We start from the raw sequence: 20,761 nt of genomic DNA, 5'->3' as shown, positions 1-20,761 counted from the left end.
GAACTCACCAATTGCTCTGAGGGAGAAAAAAAATTGCAACCTTGGAAACCCTACAAGGTAAATCTCTCATGTATAGTATTAATATGAATCAGAACCTGTGTTTTGACAGTGGAAAGGCAGAAAGTTAGAGAAAGAGAGGAAGACCCTCAAGATATTTACACAGTCACTTATAACAATGGATGGATGGGTTCAAGGATATAAAAAATCATGAGGATGTTCAAGGACAGGGCAAGATTCAGATCAATTGCTCATAGGGTCATTGTGAGTCATTGTTGACATAACACCTAATAACAACAACAACAACTATTAGATGATCATATCATTGTCTTAAAGGGAAGCTAGTGCAATTCAAACATTGCTTTCAGAAGTGAAAGGCACACTGGAGATTATGCAAGATTAAGGTGAGCATTAGAGAGGTATAGCCAAATAACATTGACAAGTTGATTATTTTTTCCACTTTTAAGAACTCCAAAACTCATTGCCATTGAGTTGATTCCATCCCAGCAACATATAGGACAGAGCAGAACTGCCCCACAGTCTGCAGGATTGCCTCTTTACTGAAGCCGACTACAGCAGCTTTCTCAGGCAGAGTAGGCTACCCAGTTTAGACTCACTGACCTTTCTGTTAGCATATGAGCTCTTATCCACTGTGCCACCAGGGTTCCTTTTTTAAGAACAAACATTTCCAAAGACAAATTAATATACCATCTTTCTATTTGCTGTAAGATACAGGCTTTTGTCACTTTTGGCTTAATGGCAACTAACAATGATAACATGCTTCAAAGATGTAATAGCTTCTAAATTGTGGCTTTGTAGTTCACTTGATAATATGCACTCCTTTATAAGCTGGCTAACAAATTTAATTTGTCCAGTGGTTAACCACAGTTTCTGGGACATGGAGCAATTGAAGTTTTTGCCCATGAATTGCTGCAACTCTACTTGAAATAAGTGCTGCTTTTGTAGTCTACCATATGTTCCCCACCATACTGGGGACTCTGGTGGCCTCATCTGGAGGGAGTTGCACTGGTATCTCAAAAGCCATGCCTGCTCTCGCAGTTGGAATCTACCAGCTATTCTGTGAGAGAAAACTGGGTAGTCTCCTCCCCTGCAATTTAAAGCCTCAGAAAACTTCTAGTGCACCCCTGGATGGTGCACCTGCTTAACTTGTTTGGGTGGCTGCTAACCTGAAAATTGGTGCTTTAAGCCTACTCGTACCACCACAGAAGACCCCTAGTGCTCTGCTTTCACTGCCAAGAAAACTGTAGACAGACAGCTCAGTTCTTTTGTAACATTTGAGGTCACCACAGTCAGACTTGACTCAACAGCGATAGTTTTGTGTTTGTTTTAGTATGTTCTGCTGCTGTATGATTTTAGTAAATGTGGTTTCATGAATTGGCTCACCAGTGTTACTTTTTGAATCAGTACCTCTGAAATATTTCTTAGTCTCTTTCCATTTGTTTCTTTCCATCCTGCTTCCCAATTCTTTTCTCTCTGTGAATGAAAGGTGAGTATTATGGGGAGGCAAGCTTCCCTGTAACAAAAATGTGTTGTTATTGAGTGTAGAATGTTTATACTATATATAATCTTTAAACTCTCTGGAATTTATGGATCATCAATTTTCCATCCAGCTCCTGTTACTTGTCTACCTCTGACCCTTTGTTAGCAGAGTTAGGAGAGGGCAACTTTTCACTGTATTGCAGCAGAATGAGCTCTTTTACACAATTCCAGGCTAAACTCCTTTTTATTATTCCCACCTGGAATGCTCTGCAATTTCTTCTCTACTGGTTAGAATGCTACTCGTTAATTGGGGTCTATATAGTCTGTTTCCTGTATTCCACTTACCTCACTAATGTTGATTCTACCGTGAACTTTTTTCTACCTGCGTATTAGTGATATTTCTAGCCTTTTCAGTTCTTAGGATATACACATATTTAGAGGTTATCCTTTGCCACTCGTTCTTAACTGCATCAGAATTACCTGGAGTGCTTATTAAAGTGCAGAATCTTATGTGCTTTTTCTTAAAATATTTTGCTACATTTTCCACTTATTTTGTTCTCTTGCCATACCATTCTCTATTCTGTCATCAACTTTGAAATCCTATCATCTCAAGCTGTGTAGGGAGCTCTGCTGGCCTAGTGCCAGAGAGCTGCACTGCCAGTCCAAAGACAGAAGTTTGAATCCACCAGTTTCTCTGCAGGAGAAAGATGGATAGTCTCCTTCTGGTACAAAACAATAAAACAGCAAGCTGTCTGGTAATTAGTTGCAGAGAGAGTGGAGTTAGTGTAATAGAAAAAACATATACTTTGGATATACATGCAACCTAAATTGGAATTTAGACTGCTGTATGTATTGAGTTAATATTGAAAATTCCTTTAAAAAGTACTCACAAATCTAATTGGTGCTGTGATTTCTTACATTTCTCAGCTCTTACAGTAAGTAAAAGGAGCTTTAATGTAGCATAGTATATAATTTATTATGCCGCTAATGGAAAGGCCATGAGTTTGAATCTACTAGTCACGCGTTGGGATAAAGATGGGCTGTCTACACCTCCTGTAAATATGTACAATGCTGGAAAGCCACCCCTGAGTTGGAATTGACTGCAACAGCAGTGGGTTTGGGTTTTGGTTTTAAAGTATATAAAGCCTTTACACTATATCAATTTGTATTCTTTAGTTAGCTCTTTCTAGTAGAGTATAAATGTTCCTGGAAGATAGGACGTGCTCCCCCCACCCCCAAATATCCAAAGCACTTTATTGCAGATTTGGGAGAACAGAGAGAATTCTCTCAAAAAGTGCCTCTGTGTTACTAATTTTTATGGTTTTCAGTGGATTTTGCATCATGTAAGATACCTATATTTACTACATCAAATTATAATACAATGGCATAATTGCCAGTTGTTTTTTTCCCAGAATTAATCTACTTAATATACATTACAATGTAGTTTAATACTCTCTCTTTTTGTCTTTCAGAAACTGTAATGATTGACCAGCATCATTTTACCACTGGAATGAGTTCTCAGAAATGGGCATAGTGCCTTCAAAGCCAACATGTAACAGGTGGCTGTTCCAACTATACTGATTACGTCTTCCAGCCAATACCCTTGTGAATGTGCAAGTCTTTGTCTCCTCACCTTTGAATTCCAATTGCTATTGTTGACAAATAAAATAAAGGAGTTCATGTAGTTCTTGTCCAAGGTTGAATCACCATGAGTAGTTTAGGAAAAGAAAAAGACTCTAAAGAGAAAGATCCCAAAGTAACAACAGCTAAAGAAAGAGAAAAGGAGGCAAAAGCCTCTGGAGGTTTTGGGAAAGAGAGCAAAGAAAAAGAACCTAAGACCAAAGGGAAAGATGCCAAAGACGGAAAGAAGGACTCCAGTGCTGCCCAACCAGGGGTGGCTTTTTCAGTTGACAATACTATCAAACGGCCAAATCCAGCACCTGGGACTCGGAAAAAGTCCAGCAACGCAGAGGTGATTAAAGAGCTTAACAAGTGCCGGGAGGAGAATTCAATGCGTTTGGATTTATCTAAGAGGTCTATACACATATTACCATCATCAATCAAGGAGTTGACTCAATTAACGGAACTTTATTTATACAGTAACAAATTACAGTCTCTCCCAGCAGAGGTGGGCTGTCTAGTAAATCTCATGACACTGGCTCTAAGTGAAAATTCACTTACCAGTTTGCCTGACTCTCTTGATAACTTGAAAAAGCTACGGATGCTTGATTTACGGCATAACAAACTGAGAGAAATTCCTTCAGTGGTGTACAGGTTAGATTCTCTCACCACCCTCTACCTTCGCTTCAATCGTATAACTACTGTGGAAAAGGACATTAAAAATCTGTCCAAACTCATTATGCTTAGCATTCGAGAGAACAAAATCAAACAACTACCTGCTGAAATTGGTAAGAGGCTTTGTTACTATAATTATTTAAGATTGTGTGTTAAGTAATTTTGTTGAGTACTTTCCTAGTATCAGAAAATACTTGATATTTACCTTTTAAGATCTTATTTCTAAATTTAGCTGTCTTTGTGGCTTACTTAGGTACATTTTAGCAGTATTAATAATATATGCTTTGACATTTTTTGATAGACTTAGTGAAATAGAAAGTAGACATAATTAGACCTTTTCCTCATAAACTTAATAAGCTTTAATTTTTATTGTTAAAAAATAAATTTCAAACAAAACAAAAATATTTGCCTAAAGTTTGTTGTTACCTATTTTATTTACACCTGTAAAATACTGCATACATTAAAGTTGTATATTCTTATTCTCCTAGTTACAGTTCTATGGCAAATACATTATTTAAATTAAAATCATTTCTACGTAATTTAACGTAAAGGGTTGGCATATCAGAGTAGTATGAAAGAGCAGTATAAGACTTTTTATTTGAATGTAATTATATATTCATTCAAATCAAACCAAGAATTAAAAAGATAGAAGAAAATTCACCTATATTACTGTATATAAAGTTAACGTATGGAAAAAAGAGAAATGTTTTTAAAAGGATATTTTATTATTATGTTGTTATTGCTTATATGTTATTATGATCAAATGGGGAACCAACTTATCATTTACCCTCCAGCTGGTTTTCAGAGGTTTTTAACTGCATAGGAGATTGTCCATCTCTCTCCCACAAAGCAGCTAATGGGTTCACAAAACCTGCTTTTAAAAGAGTTACCATATAACTTCTTACCCAGTAAGCCACCAGAGCTCCCCCAAAATTATACTAGTAGGAATAAAATTCAGGACACTTTTATGTCACCAAAGGAAGATAGTTCAGGTAAAATAAAACTTATTTTTAAATTAGCAGTGGTGACAGTTAAGCTTTCTTTTTGTATGAAGGGCAGCTTTATAGTCATAAATAACACAGAGGTGAATTAAACATTATTTTTCTAAGTATTGGTCTTATAATTGTTGTTAGGTGCTGTCAAGTTAAGTGTGACTTGGAGCGATCCTATTAACAACAGATTTTATACGGGAGAGTAAAGATAACTTTCTGGTTTAAGGCTCTGTCGGTTTGCAGCAATATGCTATTCTGTGAGGTTTTTTTAAAAGCTTTGTAAAAGATGCAGTTTAAATGAAATTTTTTTGATACTGTGTTCCACTACAGTTAGTCTTGACTGGACACTGAAAATCTCAATTCCATGTATTTTTTAAAAATCATCAGATTGTCTTACATAATACAATTCACTGATTAAAATATTCTTCAGTTGCTTTCTGGTGGAAATGTTGGCAACTCACATCTTTAGATTTAATAGAACTGTTGAATGTCATTTTTCTCAAGGGAGTAAGTGGGTAAATTTGAATAGCTTTTAATATTTACTATCAAATTAGGTCTAAATGTGACCTGTATGTATATCTGACTCACTGTAGAATAATATTATACGCTGTTTGAGAAAGAAATAATGATTTCTATGTAAGCCCTAAACCCACTGCTTTTCAAGTCAGTTTTTTTCATATTTCGTAACCTATGGGACATGTTAGCCCACTAACATTTTCAGCTTCTCAGATCTTGGGACACTCCTTTCTCAGCTCTATTACATGCTGCAGTATATATAACTTTAATATGTGGTATTAATTGTTGTTGAGTACCATCAAGTTGGAACCAACCCATCATTGATCCCTCTGTCAAGTTTTCAGAGGCAGTTTTCAGTTGCATGAGAAGAGATTATCCATTTTTCTCGAATGGAGCAGCGATATATTTGAACCATGTTTCTTTGAGATTGCAATGCAGCTTCTTATCACTAGACCACCAGAGCTCCTAATGTGTGGTCGAGGCTTGTATTCTGTGAATCTGAAGAAACCAGTCGAACTCCACCAGTCTTATACCAGAGTCCACTTGGGAGTTATATGTTCACATAATTGTATCTAAATCCATATTACCTAAAAAAAATTATTTTCTTTTTTCAGCATGCCTTCCATTACAGAAAGCACGTAAGAACAAAAACATAAACTAGAAAATAATTTGGTCTGGAATGGATTATCAGATTATCCTGGAGATCACTTTATGTGATAGAGTATAGAGATAATTCCTCGAGCATATTTACAACTTCATAAGCAAATAATCCTTTTAGATTCAGTTCCAAATACTGTTTAAGATATATTAAAAATTACTTATTATTTAAATAAAATTCAAGTTACCTAGGTATACTGTGCACAATGTGGCAACTTTATTTGAAGCACTTTTAAGAAAATGAAAGTAAAATATTTACGTTATTTGGGCCTAATATTTTTTTTCTGAGAAGAAAATCCAGAACTACTAAATCCCATATATTTAATAAATATGATCCAGAATCCCATACTTTTCATTTTTCTTTTGTTTGTTTTCACAAGTTTATTTTTTATCAAAAGTTGTCCTTTTGTTTTTTATATTATATCTCATTATCAGCTTAACATCTGCTGTATCTATTTTTGATAGCTTGTGCCTTCTGTTTCATTCTTCAAATTTAGTATTACTAATGTTTTGCTTACCTTTTTTTAGCCTTATTCTACCTGTTGTATATTTATTCTCTATGTCTTAGAATGTCTATTCTTAAACTAAGCCACTTTAGCGGTGAGTGGCCTAGTGGACTGTAAGGAGTTGCAATGCCAACTTAGAGGTACCTGGTTCAATCTGCTGGCTTCTCTGTGGGAGAAAAATAGCCAGTCCCCTCCTGTGATGTGATTTACTGCTCAAAACCTGTAGGAGGGTTAGCTATGAGTTGGTTTAGATGTACTTGACAGCACATAACGACTGTTCATAAACTTGAAGTTTAGTCTATTGTTCTTTTCTACTTTAAGTTAGATGGCTAAATTAGAAACTTCTTTTAGAATGGAAAGATTTCAAGACTATATTCTAGAAGAGTACCACTTACTTGCATTTAGAAAAATGTAGGTGGCAGTATGGTTAAAGCTGCCAAGTAAAATGTTAGCAGTTTGAATCCATTAACTATTCTTTAGGAGGAAAGACCTGGGGTTCTGTTTCTATAACGATCTCAGCCAAGAAATCCAATGAGACAGTTCTACTATAACCTGTAGCAGTACTGTGAATCTGAATTTTCTCAGTAATAACACAGTAATGGGTGTTTTCATTATTGTTCATCTCCAATTATTTGTCAAATTCCATTGTCACGTTTTTCTTTGACCTATGAGTTGTTTCGATAGGTGTTTTAATATTTCCTAACCTGGAATTTTTCCTTATTTTTATTGTTGATTTCTAACCTAATTACTTTGATTCAGAATATGTGTATATGGAATATCTTTATCTTCTGTGCTTAATTGTTTGAAATTTGTTAATGTTTGTTCTTTAATATAGTAAATATGTAGCCAGTTCTCAGTAAATAAATGTTCTATATGTGCTTGGAAAAAGGTACATTCTGTGATTATTTGCTTCATTATTTTGTGTTTGATAATTTGATTTTTATGTTCATTGAGTTGTGCAAAGCATTTTAAATTTTTATGTGTTATACACTTGATCTTTTGATTTCTGAGACTGGTATGCTAGCCCTCTACTGTGATGATAGTTCTACTTTCTACTTTCTATATTATTAAGTTCATAAAAATTTCAGATTATTGTCTCTTCATAAATTGGAATCTTCATCATTATAAATTCTCCTTCCTTTTCTGTTTTTTATTTAATTAGTATTATAATACCAGGTTTTTTTTTGTATAGTGTTTAGTTAGATTTTTTCTTTTTCTGTTCTCTGGATCTTTTGTTTTAGTTGTTTCTCTTAAAAATAACATATCACTGAAAATTTTTTTATTGCTCCACCTGATAATTTTTAACTGTGACATTTAATGCATTTGTGTTTTATATAATATTGCTATGGTATTTTAATGTAGATCTACCAGTTTATTTTGTGCTGTATATCTTACCAGTCATAAGGAAGACCTTATGAAAGGTCTTCCTTACCTTTCCTGGGGAAGACCCTTGACCAGGTGGATTGACACAGTGAATACCACAATGTGCTCTGTCAGGAAGTTTGAGGATGGCACAGGATAGGACAGGGTTCAGATCTTTTGTTCATAGGGTCACTATGGGTCGTACTCCACTCGATGGCACCACACAACAGCAACATCATCTCACCAGTTGTTTTGGATTTTTTTCACTTCTGTTGCCTTTGTTGGGGAAATAGTTTTATTAATTTTCCTTATTCTAATGTAGAATTAATTATTCATTCATATTCTGTTCAGAGGCTTATAATATTCCATACTTTTACCTTTTTCCCAGAGAGTACAGTTATTTTAGAGCATTTTATCTATACTTAATCCTCTGTTGATTTATATGCTATTGTGCACTTATTTTTTTATTTCTTTTTAAAACCTTATAGTACTTTTTTTTTGTCATTGTTATATATAGACTATGTCCTTTGTATTTTCTCACATTATTTCCCCTTTGTTTTTTCACTCTTGCCATCTGGAATAATTTTCCTTCTGTAGAGTACAACGTTTAGGTTTTAAGTGTAGATCTGCTGGTGGCAGATAGTGATTTTTGTATATCTGAAAACATCTGCATTTCTTTTTCATTCTTTAAGGATTTTTTTTTGTCTTGTACAGTTTTTCTGGGTAAAATGTAACAATTATTTTTCTTTCAGCATATTGGTGATATTCTGTTGCCATCTGCAGCAACCTATCTGTCAGTCTTTTGATGATGATTTATAATTTCATTTTCCTGACTTCTTTTAGGATGGTTATTTTTGGATTTTAGCAGCTTAATTACGAGCTAAGTTTGGAAATTGATTTATGCTTGGAATTTTGAGGTCCTTTCTGAATCAGTAGCTTGGTTCCTCTCACTTCCCAGATTTTTCTAGAACATTCTCTGCTGTTATCTCGGTGTGTGTTCTATTGTTCTCATTTTCTGTGGTTTTTCTTCACTTTATCTCTCCTTTGTATACTCTGGATAATTTTCATATTTGCTTACTTTCTGTTCATCTGTATTTGCTTTGCTGCTAAGCCATCTTTTGGGTTTTAGTTTTATAATACTTTTTATTTCTAGACTTTCCTTGGTTGTTTCTCCAGTTACTATGTCACATTTTATAGCTTCCTATTTTGTAGAACAGTTCTTTGTCTTTCACTTTTAAATAGAAACTTAAAACATACCTTTCAGGTCTGCTTATATAGCAATTTTTTGTTTTGATTTTCTGCTGGTTCATATTTGTTATGTCTTGTTTTTTGGTGCTTCTGTTTTATGCATGAAGTATTTCTAAGAATTATTTGGAGCCTTTAATGAAGATACTTCATAGAGAATTTACCTTGTACTCAGTTCTGTCAGTGTCAGATAGAGGGACTTTGTATGGACGTTTCTGTTTTGTTTTCTTACTGAATGCCTTCCTCATTCTAACTCTGTCACATAACAGTTGCCACTTAGATTTTATTTTAGATAAGTATTTCTTGATCATCCTCCCTAATCAAACTCAGCAACTTTCATTTTCTGTAGTTTTATTGTTTTCTGTACTTTTTCTTTATAGATTTGTTATGTAATTTTGTTGTTATTGTTGTTAGGTGCTATATTGAGTCAGCTTCAAATAATAGTGACTTTATGTCTGACAGAATGAAACACTGTCTTGTGTCATCCCCACAGTCACTACTGTCATTTTACATTTACTTATATAACTTTTCATGGCTTGTCTATCCTTTCCCTAAAATATGCTCTATAAGGCCAGAAGCCATTTTTCTTTTCTTTAGTGCTATCTATCTACCTATCTATATCTATCTATCTATTATCTATCTATCTATCTATCTATCTATCTATCTATCTATCTATCTATCTCCCACCATGTGTGTGTCAGTTTACTAAACTGTGGTGGCTTACCTGTTCTCATGTTGGAAGCTCTTATTTTAAGTAACAACAAGGTCACACATGCTGGACAGATTTCAGCAAATCTTACAGACTAAGAAGCAGGACTGGCCATTCACTTTTGAAATAACAGGCCTTTAAAAACTCAGTGGCTGGTGACGAACATTGTTGGATCATGTGCCAAAAGATGAGCCCTTCAGGTTGGAAGGCACTCAGAATGCAACTAGGGAAGAGCTGGCTCCTTAAAGTGGCGTCTACTGTAATGACACAGGTGGAGGAAAGCTTTCACCCAATGAAGGACCTTCACTTGATGATGTCGCTGATGTGGCAAGACTCTGAATGAGGAGAAACGACAGCTGCAGACATCCATTAATAATTGGAACATGGAGTGTATGAAGTATGAATCTTAGGAAATCTGGAGGTTGTAAAAAATGAAATGGTACGCATAAAGATTAATATCCGAGATATTAATGAGTTGAGATGGGCTGGTAATAGCCTTTTGGAGTCATGTCTCATTCATCATCAAAATGAACATTTCACGGTCTACCCTGAAGTATAATGCTATGAGTAATAGGATACTAGCCATAAGCCTACAAGTAAGACCTATTAAGACAACTATTATTCAGAAGTAGGCACCAAGCACTAAAGCCAAAGATGAAGAAAGTGGGAATTTCTACCAGCTTTTGCTGTCTGAAATTAATCAAACATTCAGTTAAGATTTATTAACAGTAATTGGTGACTGGAATGCAAAAGTTGGAAACAAAGAAGGAATGGTAGTTGGAAAATATGCCCTTGATAAAAGAAATTAAGCTGGAAACTGCATGTTTGAATTTTGTACCACCAGTCACTGATTTATAAATTGGAAATCCTTTTTTTCTTATAAAAACCACAGATAGAAATTATACACATGGAATTCATCTGGTATATACATAGGAATCAGATTGACTATATCTGTGGGAAGAAAATGAAAACAAATTGATGAGAACCTTGGGTCTATCCCATTTGTATTTAAAAACCATCAAGAATAGATTTGATGCCAAAGACCAGACAACTTGTGAGATGATATCAAGGATATCATCCATGAGGAATGCAAAAGAACATTACAAGGAGAGGAAGAAAGGAAAGACCAAAATAGATATTGAAAGAGACCTTAAACTTATATGAGAATGAAAAAAAGTCAAAACAGGAAAGAAAGCTAAAGAGCTAAACAGATTTAAAAGAGCAGCTCAAGGAGGGGTGGGGGAAGTAAAGTATTATAACAAAATGTGCACAAAGCTCATTTTGGTAGAAAACCAAAAGGGAAGAATGTGCTTGACATTTCTTAATCTGAAAGAGCAAATTCAAGCCTCAAGTTGCAATACTGAAGGATTCTATGTGCAAAGTCTTAAGTGGCATAGCAGCAGTTTTGGGTGTCTAAGGTTTATCATTCAGGATTGGATTTCCTGGCCAAAATATTTAACTGGTTTGCTGTTGGTTGTTTTTTGTTTGTTTGTTGTTTTTTGGGTTGTTTTTTTATTTTATGCTGAAGTAATTATTAAGGCAAGAAGGTTTGGTGCAGCTACACCTATGACAGCAACATGTACCACCAAACTGGAGACCTTATGTGAGATGAGAGTTGGGGTGGAGGGACAGCAGGAAAGCCAATATTGGCAGGATCGAAAACTTAGGAACCCTGGCCAAGACTCAAGGCTGAGGTGCCTGCATGTACATTTCAGGGCCTGTCTTGACTATATTCTGTTATTAATCTGGATTACAATATTCTTATTTCCCCAGTATGGTTCTGTGTGGTCTGTGAGCTATTGTGTCAGATTTTGGGCCCAGCAAGACAGGAAGATTGATGTTGAGATGAGTAGGAAGAGGTGCAGGAGTGTAGGAAACATGTCTGATGTCATCGGAATTGATTTTGTGTTATTGATACTGTTGGCAGGGACATTTTTCCTTTGTGAAGTTGGTAAAGATCAGACATGGCCATCCACATGTGGCCCTTGCTCTTTTTATATCAACAAACAACAATTTACAGCTGTTGAGTTAGGACCAGCTCATAACTGACTCTCTAGGGTGTTTTCAGAGGCTGTAAATTACACAGGAGGAGATTGTCCATCTTTCTCCTGAGGAGCAGCTGGTGGATTAGAGCTGCCTGCCTTTGGGGTTATGCAGATGACACAACCCTGCTTGCCGAAACTGAGGAGGACCTCATGCACTTGCTGCAGAGGGTTAAGTACTGCAGCCTTTAGTATGGACTGAGGCTTTATGTCAAGAAGACAAAGATTCTCACCACTGGGCCAATTGGTAGCATCAGGATGGATGGCAAAGAGATTGAGATTGTTCACAGCTTCAGTTTGCTTGGCTCCATGGTCAACACTCTTGGCACCAGCAGCCAGGAAATAAAAAAAACGTCTTGTGATGGGAAAGTCTGCTGTTAGGGACCTCTCTGAAGTACTCAAGAGCAATGGTGTCTCTTTGGAGACTAAGGTGCGCATGATACAGGTCATGGTCTTTGCAATCACTTGTTATGCATCAGAGAGTTGGACAATGACTAGGGAGGATAGAAGGAGAATTGATGTCTTTGAGCTGTGGTGATGGAGAAGAGTATTGAATGTACCATGGACTGCCAAGAAAACAAACAGATTCATCCTGGAGAGGATTAAAACAGGCTACTCCTTGGAGGCAAGGATTCTGGGGCTTTGTCTGACATACTTTGGACATGTTGTAAGGAGAGACAGGTCCTTGGAGAGGGACATCATGCTTGGTAGGGAGGAGGGACAGCGCAGGAGGGGAAGGCCCTCTATGAGGTGATTGATTCAGTGACTGGGGTAATCGGGATGGGTGTGTCAGAGGCAATGTGATTGGCACAAGATAGAGCAGGGTTTAGGGCTGTTGTACATAGGGTCGCTATGAGTCGCAAGCGACTCGATGGCACATATCAACAACAAGAAGCCTTTGGGGTGGCAGCACATCTCCTTGTCACTAGATCGTTAGAAGCTCCCTAATGAATGAGCATGAGAAGGAAAGAATATATGGAGGCAGTATATCCAAAAGAATTGGTCAATACTGCACCATTTCAGGAGGTGGCTTTTGACCAAAAATCAGTAGGAATGAAGGAGGAAGTAATTCAAAGCTTCACTTAATGCATTAACAATAAATAAAGCCCCCCAAAATGATGGCATACCAATTGAGATGTTTCAGGAAACAGATGCAACGCTGGACATGCTTACCTGAGTATGTCAGGAAATTAGGAAGACAAGTACCTGGCCTCTTAACTGGAAAAGATCCCTATTTATTACCATGAAGAAAAAACCAAGATGATCCAACAAAGTGTGGAAGTTATTGAATGCTATCATTAATATCACATGCAACTAAAATATAAAATTTTGCTGAAGATTTTTAAATTATTTGAATAGTATATAAACAGAATACTACCAGAAATTCAAGCTGGATTGAGAAGAGACCATAGACAAGGGCTATCTTTTCTGATGTTAGGTGGATCTTGGTTGAAAGCAGAGAATACGAGAAAGATGTTTACTTGAGTTTTATTAATTATGCAGTGGGATTTGAATGTGTAAATTATAACAAATTAGGCTAATATTGAAAAGAATGGGAATCCCAAAAGAGTTACTCTCATATGAAACCTGTACATAAACAGAACAAGGAGATAAAATCAAGAAAGGTGTGCATCAGGGTTATATTTTTTCTCCATACCTATTCAGTTTGAATGCTGAGCAAATCAAGAAGCTATACTGAATGTAGAAGAATGTGGTTTCAGGATTGGAGGAAGTCTGATCCACAACTGTGTTAGGTGGATGACACAGCCTTGCTTGTAGCAAGTGAGTAAGACTTGAAGCACTTACTGAAAATGATCAGACTGCAGCCTTGCATTTGGGTTACATCTCATCATCAAAGGGAATAAAAGTCATCTTCACCACTGGCCCAATGGGCAGCATCATGTAGATGGATTAAATATTAAGGTTGTTAATGATTTTAATTTATTTGGTTCCACAGTCAACACGCATAGTTACAACAGTCAAGAAATTAAAGGTGTTGGCATTGAGGGAGTCTACTGTTAAAGACCTCTTAGAAGTGTTAAAGAGCATGGATGTCAGTTTAAAGAGTAAAGTGTGCCTGATGCCATGGTATTTCCAATTGTTTTCTATCTATCTGAAAGTTAGACACTATGGAAGAATCATCAATGCTTTTGAATTGTGGTGTTAATGAAAAGTATTGAACTTGCTACGTTGTTGTGCACCATCAAGCTGCCTGTGACTCATAGGGACCCTATGTACATTAGCACTGATCCCTGCCCTATCTTGAGCCAATCTCATCATCTCTGTCAGTCCCAATGCCATTTTTCCGGTCCCTGAGTCAACACACTATGTTGTTGTTGTTATGTGCCAGTGAGTCGCTTGCGACTCATAGCGACCCTATGTACAACAGCCCTAAACTCTGCTCTTTCCTGTGCCAATCGCACTGTCTCTGACACTCCCATCCCGATTATCCCAGTCACTGAATCAATCCACCTCCTAGAGGGCCTTCCCCTCCTGCGCTGTCCCTCCACCTTCCCAAGCATGATGTCCTTCTCTAAGGACCAGTCTCTCCTCACAACATGTCCAAAGTATGTTAGACGGAGCCTCAGAATCCTTGCCTCCAAGTAGTAGTCTGGTTTAACCCTCTCCAGGATGAATCTGTTTGTTTTCCTAGCAGTCCCTGGTACTCTCAATACTCTTCTCCAGCACCACAGCTCAAAGGCATCAATTCTCCTTCTAGCCTCCTTGGTCATTGTCCAACTCTCTGGTGCATAACAAGTGATTGCGAAGACCATGGCCTGTATCAGACGCACCTTAGACTCCAGAGAGATACCATTGCTCTTCAGTACTTTGGAGAGGTCCCTAACAGTAGACTTTCTCATGGCAGTGCGCCTTTTAAGAGACTTAAAAAACAACCCCAAACAAATCTGTCTTTAAGGAAGTGCAGCCAAAGTGCCCCTTAAATGCAAAGATGATGAAACTTCTGGGGCCTATTTTCAGGAAGAACCAGTCGTTGAAGAGGCATCATGCTAGGAAAGTTAGAGAGTTAGCAAAATTGAGGAAGACCCTCAGTAAAATGGATTGACACAGAACAGTGGCTTTGGGTATAATAGAAAACATGATGGTGGTGTAGGACACGGCCGGTTCTGATCTGTGGTTCGTGGAGTGGCTGTGAGTTGTAGCCGACTCCACATTTCTATAGAGGGCCCCTCACCATGGATGTATTTCCTGTAGCAAAATATTTGGCACAATGTACATATATTTGCTCAAGGAAGGAATAAAGAGCCTAAATTAGAACAAACTGTATCCAATGGGTTGAAAGTTGATATTAGTTTATAAGTATTAACTGAGCTCATGTTATGTAAGTAACATTATGTAAAACCCTGGGGGAGATATACAGACTTGGTCTTTGAATATTTCACTGCCTAATTAGGAAGGGAAGATTTATACATAAAGATTACTTAAATTATAGTACATATCAGTATTTTGTTGTTAAGTGCTATGGAGTTGGATAAGACTCACAGCTCCCCCTCCAGCAGGTTTTCAGAGGGTATAAAACTCGTAATTTGTCCCTTCAGTCTTTTGTAGGGCAGCTGGTGGATTAGAATTGCATGGCTTTCGGTTGATAGCTCATTTCCTTACCACTCGGCCACCCCTAAGGAACTCTGGTGGCCTTATGGTAAGGAGCTGTGCTGCAATTCTAAAGTCACAAGGTTCAAATCCACCAGCTGCTTTGTGGGAGAAGGATTGGCGGTTTCCTCTTGTATGATTTACTGCCTCTGAAAACCTGCTATAGGGTCTGCTATGTGTCAGTTCTGACTAAATGGCACATAACAAACAGGTCACCTCTATAAATTGTTGTTGTTAGGTGCCATCAAGTCAAGTACAACTCATAGCAATTCTGTGAACAACCAATCTGAACTCTGCCCTGTGTCAGCCTGGCAATCTCTGACACAAACCCTTTGTTGCAGTCACTGTATCAACCCCCCAGGTTGAGGGTCTTCTTCGCCCTTCCTCCACTTTCCCAAGCATGATATCCCTCTCCAAAGAATTACCTTCCTAGAAATCTACCGAAAGTATGTTTGGCATTCTTAGCTGTGATGCTGAAAGCTGTGCCTCCAGTGTCTCAAATGCCAGAGGGGTTGGTCATCCATAGTGAACAGGCTTTAGATTGGCCATCTACTTCTGAAATAACAGTATACTATAATCACAGAAATAATCGCTTCTGAAAACCCTATGAACAGTAGAGGAACATGAATATAGTATAGGTAGAGCCTCTATAAATTAGTATAACCAAACAAAAAGATATACTAGAACATTAAGAATTAAATGTGCGGTCATTATGCAGTTAAAAAATATGTTCATTATTAAAGATTTGTGTCCTAAATAAAGTTTGTGTACCTATGAAAATCTTAGATGATGGAGGGTTTAAAAAGAAACTAGGTAACTAATGATATGAACAAGTAAGATCCAAATTTATTTTTGTTTGAGGGGGGAAAATCACCGAAAATCATAGGTCTTCTTTGAACAGAATGATGAAAGAAAAGCTTTTTCAGATGATACAGACATAATTTCTATTTTAATGATAGGGAAACGTAAATGAAAAACAAGGAAAAGGTCATATACATGGACCTTGTGAGTCTAAAAAGAAAAGACTATCATCAATGAGTATGGCATATTCAGGGAATCATAAATATACTATAAGAAAAAGATACTTGGAATATTGGGAGATTAAGCTAAGGCAGTATCTGATAACAATTAAAAAACCTTTTAAATGTCAGGCTGGCTTAGAAGTTGGATTTTTAACATCCATACCATGTTGAAAGTTTTACATAATGACCATAAATCTCTTATGTCTTTTTGGAATTGATGGCTTGGTAAACAGATCATTAAAGTATTTGCTAGTTAATTCCCCCATGTATAGAATATTCACTGTTTCTCTGTTTTTGCAAAGAACATGCCCACTTAAATGGTCTTGCAGATATATATGTGCATAGGACGCAAATGTGTGAGGGGGTATAATATGTTATTTGCGTGAAAATAATGCTTATATATAAATGGCTTGAAAATTTGTAACACATTCTTCAGAATTTTGAGCTGGTTTTGTTTTTTGTTTTTAGTTAAGTAGACAGCTCATGAGAGTACCAATACATCTGATATAATTAGCATAGGATTGCTCTGAGTGGGAATCTACTTGATGGCACACAACAAGAGTAAGATTATTTTAAAGGAAGAATAACATTATCAGTATTCCATGTTGCCAGTACAGTTCTGTAAGTCAGAATAGAAAAGATAATGATAACTTATTTTTAAACCTTTTCGATTTCTCCTAAATTAAGAAGCAGTTTAGATTTCTGGATCTTTATTTATGTCACATCAGAAGTTTATTTGACACCATATACACTTTGAGATAGAAGGTGACTCTAAAATTGAACTCAAGATAGGTCAGATATAAAATGTGCAACAATGAATTAATGAAAATCCAACTTTTCTGTATACTTTCGTTAAAATCACAATACAGAATTTTTTAAAAGATATGTCAGATAACTTTGTGCTAAATTTGGTTTAATAAAGCTAGTCACTTTTTATTTAAAGTATGAAATATGTAAATGTTTATGATTGAATTGGTTCCTTAAATGGAGAAGAATTAATGTAGGTTGGTGTAATTTATAAACATCTTTATTTTATGAAGTGTCATTTTGAATATAAAATTCCAGATTTCACACTTTGACTTTTTCCCATAGAAAATGTATTTATGATTTAGAAAAGGGAAATGTTTTCCTTACAATGCAAGTATGTTCACTAATAATTTGCTAGATTCACATAAAAGGTGCGTATCTGGTAATACTGTGTTTCGTTTATTTGGGTTCATAGATAAGAGAATGCACTTTCTCACTAATATGATTTAATATATTTTTAAATAATGCTTACTAAAATAAATTTTTATTTTGGTCAATTTGCAGGTGAATTATGTAACCTCATTACGCTGGATGTAGCTCACAATCAACTTGAACATCTTCCAAAAGAGATTGGAAACTGCACACAGATAACCAACCTTGACTTGCAGCACAATGAACTCCTAGACCTCCCTGACACTATAGGTACGAGAGGAGAAAGAAGACATCGATAGGCGTGCACACGACCGGATAGTAAAAAGATTCTATTTGATTAATTTTATTAATAATAATTGAGGGAGGTTAAAATTCAATGATACTAAACTTTAAAAGGTAGTATTTAAAAGTTGGTTTTTTGGTTTGATCCCGGGTTTCGGCACCAAAAAAAAAGTTGGTTTTTATCTGCATTTCCTGGTGAAGGAAAAAAGTTAACATTTCAAGAGTAGAATATTGGGTCAGGTCTTTGTTCCATTATTCTATGCTTACATGGCAACCAAGTGAATTTTCTGGTTTTTATTTTCAGAGTGTTATGTACTATTGTATATATAGTCCCTTATGTAGCTAAAATAGGCCCCAATGAAAATGTTTTGGGATATTTTAAATAGTTTTGAAGACAAAGACAATAGAGTTTAACATTTACTTATAATACTGAAGCAATAAGGGATGTTTTGAATCAATATTGTGTTTTCAGGACTTTGCCAAACTGCCAAAGTCAGATGACCTAAAACTATACTATGTTTTTTATAGTCTTGTTCTACATTTTTTATATTTTTTATGTTCTGCATTTTTTATAGTCTTATTTATCCAAGTGCTATAAGTTTATGCAAACAGTAAAGAGACTTTTTAAAATTCATGACATCTTTTTAGTTACTGTTGTTGTGTCCTTGATTGCTGTCGAGTTGAGCATGACTCAGAGTAACGTACTTAATGATTCTCAGAATTCATAGGGTTTCAAGAGGCATGTCGTTTAGGAAGTGGATGCCACTCCTGCAATTAAAATCTTGTTTATTTAGAAAAAATATTAAATTTATTTAATTTTTGTAATGATTATCTCAGAGATTCTGTTATTAAATAATTTAAAATTTGACTCATCAACAAGGCTTGTGATAAAGATGATACAACCTTGTTGACCAAAAGTGATAGCCTAACACACTTGATGCAGAACATCAAAGACTATGTAGCCTGCAATATGGATTGCATCTCAACATCAAGAAAACAAAGGTCCTCACCACTGGGCCAATAGGTAATATAATGATAGATAGAGAAAAGACTGAAGTTGTTGATGATTTTGTCTTGCTTGGATCCAGAATCAACACCATTGGTACAAGTAGTACTGGAAAAGTCTGCTGTCAGGGACCTCTCTAAAATATCGAAGAGCAATAAATAATGTCAGCTGAAAGATGAGCATGATTTAAGCCATGTTCTTTTCAGTCACTTGCTATGCATCTGAGAGCTGGACAGTGAATAAGGGTGAGAGAAGAAAGGTGGATGCCTTTGAGTTGTGGTGATGGAAAAGAATGCTGAGTATCCCATGGCTTACCAATAGGTCAAACAGACATGTCTTGGAGAAAGTGGAGCCAGATGTTTCTTAGAGGCTACGATAGTAAAGCTTCATCTCACATGCCTTGGGCATATTGTTAGGAGACACTATTCCACGGAAAAGGAGATCATTCTCAGAAAGGTGGAGCGAGCCAGCGAAAGAAAGGAAGATACTCAACAAGATGGACTGACACAGTGGGTGCTGCAATAGGGACAGGATTAGAGTGGCTGGTGGTTTCAAATTATTGCCTTTCTTAGTTAGCAGTCTAATATTTAATCACTGTGCTATTAGGGCTCCTTTACTCACATATTTTTGTTGTTGGGTGTCGTTGAGTTGACTATGACTTAAAGCTACCCTATGAACAACATATCAAAACCTTGCACTATCTTCATGATGTTTTTCATGTTCAAGTAAATTTTTGACAAACCCTTGTATTTTGGAGGGATATATTTCAATTTATAACAATAACTAAATAAAAAAGTAGAAATGAAAAAAATTTTAAATTTATGATGATATCCTTTTTGTTATTTTCAGGTACCCAAAAGGGACCACTTTAATCTGTCCATGTCCAATACTGCAGATTTTTCTAGTCTCCTTGTTGTTGTGAAGTGCCATCCGGTCAGCTACAACTCATAATGACCCCCAAAACAGTGGATCTGAACCCTGCCCTATTCTGTGCTATCCTCGCCATGTCTGACATATTTGAGCCCACCGTTACAGTCCCTGTGCCAGTCCATCTATCTCGTTGAGGGTCTTATCCTCCTCTGACCCTCCACCTTCCCAAGCATGATGTCCTTTTCAAAGGACTGGCCCATTTTAACGAAAAAGTATATGAACTGGAGTTTCACTATCCTTCCTTCCAAGAACCCTATCTACATTTTTTCCAAGACATACTTGGTTGTCCTTTTGGCAGTCCGTGTTATATTCAGCACTCTTCTCCAGAACCACAGCTCAAAGAAATTAGTCGTTCTTCTGTTAGTCATTGTTCAACTTTCAGCTACATAGCAAGTAAATGAAAACATTATGAGTTAGATCTAGTGCACCTTAGTATTCAAACTGACATCATTGCTCTTCAGCACTTTGAAGAGGTCCCTGAAAGCAGCCTTTCCCAGTGCAATACATCTTTTGATTTCCTGGTTGCTGGTGCTAAGATTATTGATTGTGGATCTAAGCAAGATGAAATCATTGACAATTTTGTTCTCTTCTCCATCTATCATGATACTGTCTTTTGGCCCCGGGGAGATATTTTTTTCTTCTTGATGTTGAAAAGTAACCCATATTGAAGGTGATGGTGGTTGTTGTTGAAGGCCTGAAGCCCCTCTGTAACTATCAACATTTATCCAAGTTCATGGTTTCCAGAGGCATGTTATTTAGGAAGTAGATGCCACTCCTGCTTCCAGTGTTGAAGGTTGTAGTCTTTAATCTTCTACAGTAAGTGTTTTAAGTTCTCCTCACTTTGCTGATGAGTCTTCCTCTGATCATGATGCCACATTCTTCATAGAGCCCAACTTCTCAAATGATTTGTCT

General features: G+C 36.4%; 1 protein-coding gene across 1 annotated transcript in view; it reads left to right on the top strand.

Moving 5' to 3' along the window:
* Positions 1-2,960: 2,960 nt before the first annotated feature.
* The window catches only part of SHOC2 (soc-2 suppressor of clear homolog (C. elegans)), a 47,608-nt gene continuing 29,807 nt past the window's right edge, over positions 2,961-20,761 (top strand). Inside the window, exons 1-2 of the mRNA XM_006879939.1 lie at positions 2,961-3,905; positions 17,764-17,901. Of these exons, the coding sequence (XP_006880001.1) occupies positions 3,206-3,905; positions 17,764-17,901 (838 nt within the window). The 5' untranslated portion in view covers positions 2,961-3,205. The remainder of the gene's footprint in view (positions 3,906-17,763; positions 17,902-20,761) is intronic.

Source organism: Elephantulus edwardii, unplaced genomic scaffold (assembly GCF_000299155.1).
Source record: "Elephantulus edwardii isolate Elephantulus edwardi_28Jun2011 unplaced genomic scaffold, EleEdw1.0 scaffold00006, whole genome shotgun sequence".
Taxonomy (NCBI): domain Eukaryota; kingdom Metazoa; phylum Chordata; class Mammalia; order Macroscelidea; family Macroscelididae; genus Elephantulus; species Elephantulus edwardii.
This window is presented reverse-complemented; position numbering and strand designations above follow the sequence as displayed.